This window comes from Podarcis erhardii (assembly GCF_964252035.2).
Source record: "Podarcis erhardii genome assembly, chromosome: 4".
In the NCBI taxonomy this organism is placed as follows: Eukaryota; Metazoa; Chordata; class Lepidosauria; order Squamata; family Lacertidae; genus Podarcis; species Podarcis erhardii.
The window spans coordinates 2,708,324-2,716,655 of record NC_138508.1 but is presented as its reverse complement, the minus strand read 5'-3'; the positions used below and the strand labels follow the sequence as shown (position 1 = coordinate 2,716,655).

Here is an 8,332-nt window from a genome sequence, read left to right as displayed (position 1 = left end):
GAAGGAACTTGGACCCCTATCGATTGCAAGGCAGCCAAGCTCCAAAGGGTTAATGTTTTCTTGGTGTCAGGCTGGAGCCCTCCTCATCTCCCAGCCGGGCTACTGGATGTCACTGGAAGTGACAGATGGCAGGAAACAAAGAGGCTGGCTTAGCCTAGTCGTGGATGAATAAAAGGGGCTTCTTCTCCCACCACATGCCATCTGCCCCCCCAAGAGTCTGTAGCAAGGCATGGGTGAGAAGGGCTTCTATGAGGTTCCCTTGTAAATTTAATCACAGCTGAGGGAAGGGATGGGCAGCTGCCTAGGATGGGTTGAGCCCAGACCTGAAGGCTCCCATGTCTCACTGCATATAAGGCATCTTGGGTAGATGCAGGGCCCTGGGATCTCAGGTTGCAGTTGATCCTCCTGCCATTGTTTCTAAACAGTGAAATGTATATGGCTAGACTGGGAGAAGAAGTGCTTCACCTACAAAGGAACCACAGCAAAAGGAGAAATGGAACACGGGAAGAAGCCTTCTACTGACTCAGACCATCGAGTTCAATGTTTTCTACAGTGACTGGCAGCCAATCTCCCACGTTTCAGGCAAGGAACATTCCCAACCAGCCACTAGGGATTGAACCTTCTGCATGCAAATTGGGTGCTCTATCACTGAGCTGCAGGTGCCCTTCCCATCTATGAAGCCTCCCTCTTCTTAATCTTTCCTTTCTGTGGAGACATTGCACTGGGGTAGTAGTCAGAAACTGTCTCAGACAGTGAATGGAAAAGGTAAGTTTGAGGGGGTGGAGAAGATTCAGAGGGAAGCCCTGGCTGGGAGTGGAGGGGGAGACTCTCAAATTCATAATATTGTTACACGCCACCCCATCTCCACAAAAGCGAGATTCCAGACATTGCATGCCCTCCTACTAGGGTCTGTGTTCCCTTTTGGGACAATGAGGCACAGTGGAGAATATGGTGTCTTTATGATACATGGTTTTATTTACACATATATGCAACCTGCACCTAGATGGAGAGATTGCAGAGCCATCCTATGAGGGTCTGGTTTCCCCCATAAGGGCAGCATTGGATTCAAAGGACAGCAAAAAGCCACCCTCTGTGTCTTTTGGTTTCAGCTTGTCATTCCCAGCTCACTTGAAGTTCTGCCCCTCCTTCTCCTTCTCTACTGAGCTACCTTGCTACTAACTGACTCCAAAGACCTCCCCCAGGCTACATCATCCAAAGGTGAAACCCCAAACCTGGCCTTTGCCTCTGCCCACTGGCACCCAGCATAGAAGGGGTGCCACACTCCCTTTCCAGGCAGTCTTGCCCACCAATGGTTTTCTTGATGGGCCATCACTGGCCTTTGTCAGTGAGAGTGAGAGATTTTACTTTCTTGGCAGTGAGAGATTTTACTTTCTTGGGCTCCATGATCCCATGCAGATGGTGACAGCAGCCATGAAATTAAAAGACGCCTGCTTCTTGGGAGAAAAGCAATGAAAAACATAGACAGCATCTTAAAAAGCATCTTAAAAAGCAGAGACATCACCTTGCCAACAAAGGTCCGTATAGTTAAAGCTCTGGTTTTCCCAGTAGTGATGTATGGAAGTGAGAGCTGGACCATAAAGAAGGCTGATTGCCAAAGAATTGATGCTTTTGAATTCTGGTGCTGGAGGAGACTCTTGAGAGTCCCATGGATCAAATCTATCCATTCTTAAGGAAATCAGCCCTGAGTGCTCACTGGAAGGACAGATCGTGAAGCTGAAGCTCCAATACTTTGGCCACCTCATGAGAAGAGAAGACTCCCTGGAAAAGACCCTGATGCTGGGAAAGATGGAGGGCACAAGGAGAAGGGGACGACAGAGGACGAGATGGTGGGACAGTGTTCTCGAAGCTACTAGCATGAGTTTGACCAAACTGCAGGAGGCATGCTCTGGTCCATGGGGTCACGAAGAGTCGGACACGACTAAACAACAACAAAATCAACCCTTGATTGGTGGGGTATAAATAAAATTACTACTACTACTACTAAATCCAGGAATCATGGGGAGGACCTGGCACCCAGGAATTTAGGGGAATCTAGCGCCCACAAACTCATAACATTATTCTGCTGGACATGTTTTGCTTGAGCCTCGCATTACAGAATCAAAAGATTTGCAGGATTTTTATTGTAGGCATCACCTGGAATGAACAGATCCATGTTCCCTGAACCCCAGATGAATGCATTTTGCAAAACTGCCATGCCCTGAATGTTCTTTACTTGCTCAAAATTCAGGGAAGCAGGTTTCGCTCCTTTGTTGTCAGTTTGCATCATGATTAGCAATGGGTGATCAAGCTCTAAAACTCGAGGGGCCGTAAAAGGAATGAAGCCTCCCCCCACATTTCCCAGGACTCTGGTGGTGCTTCTTATGTTCTGATCTGGCAGTGTTTGTCACCTTCATTCATAGGAGGGCTGGAAGCACCAGAAGGAAGGTGCCAGGTGGTGGACCCAACTGGTTAGCACAAAGGAGCGTCTGATATAATTGGAGTGACAGGGACTTTGCTCAAAGGGAGCCATTGAGATTAGGGTTGGGTTTCTCCTGCCTGCACGAGGGAGTGGTAATCTTCAAAAATGTGTCACCTGAAAACAATGAGGAGGATTTGGGGCCCTGGCTTTCAAAGTCCTGAGGGCAACTCCAGGCCCTGGTGTCTGCACCGCAGATGCAAGTGACCTGCAAGTTCCCTGGAACCCTCAGCACCTCGCAGAATTAATCCGGTTAGTTATTCTGCTTCTGTGCATCTTTTCCTGCAAGCTCCTGCAGCTGTTTCATAGGCTAATGTGAGACTGTCCTTGTGTTTCCCTCTGATAATCTGATCTGAAAACACAGGAGGCTGGCGTACTTCTCAGGGAAAAGGATCCCTGATGAGGAGGAGGTGTCTTGCCCCATTCTGAACATGCTCCCTTAGGATGGAGAAGTTCCCAAGGAGTTCGGGGGAACTTATTTCCTGGTGAGGATGCTTCGGATCCTGCTGGTCTTAATCTTGCCCAACAAAATAGCAGCAGGATGAACGGAGAGGTTCAGGGCAATCAAGCAGCTTCCCCTTCTCTACCTCTATTTCTAAATATCTGGAAGCTGAAGTTAGCACAGAATTGTTGACAGTCAGAGGTAGGTGACTTCAATGTACTCTTTTTGGTGCCTACCGAAAACATTCTTCTTTAGACAAGCTTGTCCAGAAATGTAGAATGTTGATGTGTGGTTTATTCTGTTTTTAGGTTATTGTTAGTTTTATTGATCAGGTTATTGTTTCATTTGGTCCCGGTTCGGTAGTGCTTAAATTTTATGCAGTGCCTAAATAATAAACGAATTCATTCTATGATTCTACATGCCTTGCCCTGGGAAGGAACAAGGGGCACCAGCTGCTTTTCCTTGGCGCCATTTGGGTTTGTACATAACAACCTTCCCCAACCTGCCCACTCCCGCCGGCTTGGTGTTTCGGACTACGGCTCCGTTGGGGCTCCAGGGTGGAGAAAGCAGGTGCAAATTCCCTCGCTGCCACCCAGCCCATAGCCTGGCACGTGCAGCTACAGCACAGCTCTGGAGTGTATTATTTGTTCAATAAAATATATTTATTTTGCATCTGGGAAGCCTTTTGCCATCATCACTTGTTACGGAGAGGGAGCAGGCAGAGCTGCACCAGGAAATCTCTTCCTGCACAGCCGGATTGCTGGCAACCTCCCTTAAAGAATGTAAGAGCCTTCATTTGAGGAAGGTGGGTATGTTTAGCCTGGAAAAGAGACTGAGAGGTGTTATGATAACCATCCTACCTGTCCCTGGGATAGCTCAGTCGGTAGAGCATGAGACTCTTAATCTCAGGGTTGTGGGTTTGAGCCCCATGTTGTGTGGGGGGGAGATGACCCCTGGTATCCCTTCCAACTCTACAATTCTAGGATTCTGGGAAAGTGCAGCACAGCAGCAGGAGCAAATGGCAGCAAACAGCCATTGCCCAAGAAGAGAGTGTGGCATGGCATGGCGCAGTCATGCAGCTGAGCATTGCGCTGGGTGAATGTTCCCTGAATAAATAGCAATGGGGAGGGCACAAAACGCAAGAGTGAGCTGTTAGTTAAAAAGCTTTCCCACCTCCCCCTCTTTTTTCCAGGAATGAGGCACTGGAATTATTCCAGGGAACGGAAGGCAGAAAGTTCCTTCTTCCCACTGTAAGGCATGAAATGAAAAGGAACCGCAAACTGAGAAGCAGCCAAAGTGGAGAGCAAGGCAGGTGCAGTGTGAGACAAAGGGAAGTTATTTAGAGTTTTGAATCAATGCTTCCCTTCCCTTCTGTATAGTGCTAGTCAGGTGATTCAAATGCAAAGCAAAAGATGGAATACAGAGCCCAATCTACATCACATGCTCCTGATGCTTCTCTTCTTGAAAAAGAACCCAAGGCAGAGGTTGTCTTAGGTTCGCGTGACCATTGTGGCTGTACTGGTCATTGCTGCAGAGGGTGCCACAACAATGCTGTAGGATGGAGTGCAAAAGGCAGGGGAAATTTTTTAGTGTTACACAGGTTGCCAATGAAACCTGAGAGGCCAAAGTCTGCCACAGTCCAAGACGTGGCTGCATAGGTTCTTCCTTGCTGGCCCAGTCTGGATTCAATCTGCAGCTGCAAAAGAAGAATCTCTAAATACCCACCCAGCTTGAACTTGGCACTTTTTGAATTTGTGCAACAACAATAAAAAGTGTGCTTAACCAGGCGCATAACAATTTGCATTGATTTTTTAGACAGGGTTTACTCTCTCTTCTGTTATTGCTTTGTTCTGCATTAGGCAGCAGGAGTTATTCTGGCTAAGTGAAGGTCGGATAGTGATCTGTTAAGAAAATGGTGTGGTTAGTTTTGGCTAGGCAAGTGACAACAGTTGTGGCCACAAGAAACCACAGCCAGGGGCATTTGAGAAACGTTTGCATTTTAGTCTCACTCTTAGGTGCTTGCAGATAATGATGATGATCAGGGATCCTAGGGAGAAGAAATGCTGCTCTCCAGTAGAGCTTTTTGGACTGCAGACACATTGAAACCGCCTGATTTATTATTACTATTTTAAGATTTTGCAATTTAGCAACACTCATTTAGTGCAGCAAAGTATAATGCTACCAAGAGTACGTGGCATCACAAGTAAAACATTAAAGGGGAGCTTGAGAAGAAAGAAAGAAATGACAAATTGAGAGAGCATAAACTTTGGGATTAGTATTGAAAGGAGAGGCATCATCAAATACACCATCACTCCAAAAAGTCAGTCCCATGGAGTATAATGGGACTTGCTCCCCAATAACTGCACAGGGATGATGTTCCAAACCTTCTTACTTCCATCAACTGCATGGGAGAGTCACAACCCAACTGATGCTTCAATCCAATGTGCAGTTATTACAGTACTGGCTATACATTCCGTATGTTAGTTACCAATGACATAAATCAATCAACTATTGATTATGGTCTACCAACTATTAAAGAAAGTACGAAATCAGATCCTGAACGCTATAATATCATCTCTGTTTAGTGAAGATCAACATTTATTTCCGTGCAAAATAATTGAGAATGAATGTCCACATCATCTTCATGATCGATTTATATAAGGTAGAAACAAACAAACAAACAAAAAACCAAACAGGACAGCAAATGTGAGTTTAGTTATGTAAATATTAACAATTATAGTACCTATCATTAAGTGCTTAATTTTGTCATGCACTTCATCTTCTTGAGCATGCAATGTATTGACCTAGTCACTTAGATGATTTTTTTTTTTGTAGTGAGTGACTAATAAATAAAAAATAACAATAAGAATTTTGGAATGAAAAAAGAGATCTGCCTCATCCACAATTGGAGGTGGTAGACGCTTCTGAATCTCACTTGCTGGGCGGGAGTTGCTCTTGTGCCTGAGTCCTGCTTGTGCGTTTCCCACTGAGACATCTGGTCGGCCACTGGCCTGATCCTGCAGGCTCTTTTCATGTTCTTCTCTGCAGTCTCAGTTTCATTCCTTTTGCACAGCTTTGCATTGGGTGGTCTTGATGAGGCACCTCAAACTCAGTCACCTGTTGACATTAAATTGTCGTTTGTTGCAACCAGCATTGCCCATCTGAGACAAAGCGCAGCTGACTGACTCCTGAGAAACCTTAGAAATGGGATTTGAGCGGTGAGGTGGTGGCAATGCTGCATTGGCCATGTGCTACTGCTTTTGCGAGACATATATTGTTCACAGACATTGTACTTTTCTGGTTAAAATTCTCCATGTAAGAGCAAAAGTGATTACTCGTGTGATGACTTTAAGAATAATCATTCAAATGCACAGTTGCTTCACTTCTCGTTTCTTGCATCCTTTTCTAGAGAATGGAGCTGCAAGACCCTCCATCAATGATGAGCAATCACACCATTCTTCACCATCCTAATGATACTGCCCTCCCTGGGCTTCTCTTTCTCCTGATGGGTTTCCCAGGACTGGAATCCACCCCATATTGGCTGGCTTTCCCCGTGGGCACAGTCTACCTGCTGTCCGTTCTTGGGAATGGGGCCATCCTCTTTGTCATAATCACGGAAACAGCCCTCCATTCCCCCATGTACATCTTCCTTGGCCTGCTAGCTGCCTGTGACTTGGGCTTGGCCACAGCCCTCCTGCCCACAATGCTCCGAGTCTTCCTCCTTGGATCAAGGGAGATCAGTCTGGATGCTTGCCTCTCCCAGCTCTTCTTCATCCACACGTTCTCCATCATGGAGTCCTCTGTGCTCTTGGCCATGGCCTTTGACCGCTTTGTGGCCATCTGCCACCCTTTGAGGTACACCTCCATTTTGACCAGCTCCAGGCTGGTCCACATTGGCTTGGCCATTGGCCTCCGGGGTGTGGCCTTGCATGTGCCAATCCCCTTTCTTCTCAGGAGGCTGACTTACTGCCACCATATTAACGCCCTTTCTCACTCATACTGCCTGCACCCGGATGTGATGAAGCTGGCCTGCCACAAGTCCAGCAGGGATGGCATCTACGGGCTCTTAGTGGTCTTCTCCACTATGGGGCTGGACCCACTGCTCATCGTCTTGTCTTACATCTGGATCTTGAAGACCGTTGTGGCCATCACCTCGCTGGATGAGCGCCACAAAGCTCTCAACACCTGTGCCTGCCACATCTCTGTGGTCCTGCTGTTCTACACCCCCATGTTGGCATTGTCCTTGATCAGCCACCTCAAGCTCCACACCCCGCCCTTCCTCCACGTTCTGTTGTCCTACATCCACTTCCTGGCCCCACCTTTGCTCAACCCCGTGCTCTACTGTGTCAAAATGAAAGAGGTGCGCCAAAGGGTATCTGCAAAACTCTTTTTGGCCCAAAGGGTCCATTGGGAAGGCTGAAGACCCTTGTCCACCTGCTCTGCTGCAGAATCAGAAGGGAGGCCAGCTCCATGAAGGATCCATTGCCCTTCCCAATAGCTCAAATCTCCCATCTCAACTTACTCCCCTTTTTGTATCTGCTCCCAGCCCAAAACAATGCACATTCCATGTGGCCATGACTTCAAAACACAATAGCAAAACAGCATCCTTGAGAGCAAGTTCCATCTTCTGCCAGGTGAAATCTCTATGTAAAATGCAGATTTGTGCCATAGAATTTGCCTCTTCTTTACACAGAAGCAATCCATGTCCAGTAAGGAAATGGAAGGTCTTGTTAATGAGCTTTAGAAAAATGGTGGAACGAAGTTATATGGCCTTGGCAGAAATGTTATAAGGAACTAGGTACAGATAGATTGTTAATGTATTAAAGGGAAAAAACAAGGTTAGAATATGTTAAGATTAATTACAGGACAGAAAATAGAGGAAGATGGAAAGGAATTGCTGAAACAGTTAATTGAAGTGGAATACAAAAAGGGAGGCGTGAGGAAGTCAGTGAAACAAGTGAATGAAAGATAAGATTGAAAATATTGGAAGTGTTTTTAACTGTTCTTGTTTTGTTTTGTTAATTCAATGTTTTATGTAGTGTTTTTGTTTTTGTATTGTATTATATTGATTTGTTTAATTCTTTTTCTTTCTTTTGTAATCTTTAAACTTAATAAATATTATTTTTTTAAAAAGGAAATGGAAGGTCTTTTTTCAGTGCTAATAAAGTTTTTAACCAATTTTCTACTGTTTGTTTGTGGAATTGCTGCAATCACAAAATGCTGCATAGCTCCATATAGCAAGTCCAACAAATTTAACATGGGATAAAAATTTCATTGACCAGAGTCCACTTCAAATGTCTTGTATGCAGTGGACTTCAGTCCACAAAAGTTTCTGCCATGATAAGTCGGTTAGTCTTGAAGGTGCCGCAAAACTCTGTTCTGCTGTTCCTTCCACCCTCTAAACCAAACTTTGG

The 8,332-nt window shown here is 45.7% G+C and overlaps 3 protein-coding genes across 10 annotated transcripts in view; 2 read left to right on the top strand and 1 right to left on the bottom strand.

Moving 5' to 3' along the window:
• Positions 1-8,332, bottom strand: part of LOC309340953 (uncharacterized protein) — a 233,778-nt gene that overhangs the window by 137,658 nt on the left and 87,788 nt on the right. The window lies entirely within an intron of this gene.
• The window catches only part of LOC309340965 (uncharacterized protein), a 156,591-nt gene that overhangs the window by 88,905 nt on the left and 59,354 nt on the right, over positions 1-8,332 (top strand). The gene's annotated exons all lie outside the window — the stretch shown is intronic.
• Positions 5,763-8,101, top strand: LOC309341150 (olfactory receptor 51G2-like). Its single transcript, XM_081860665.1, has 2 exons — positions 5,763-7,642; positions 8,063-8,101. Exon 1 carries the CDS (start codon positions 6,331-6,333, stop codon positions 7,336-7,338), a length of 1,008 nt encoding a protein of 335 aa, XP_081716791.1. The 5' UTR covers positions 5,763-6,330; the 3' UTR covers positions 7,339-7,642; positions 8,063-8,101.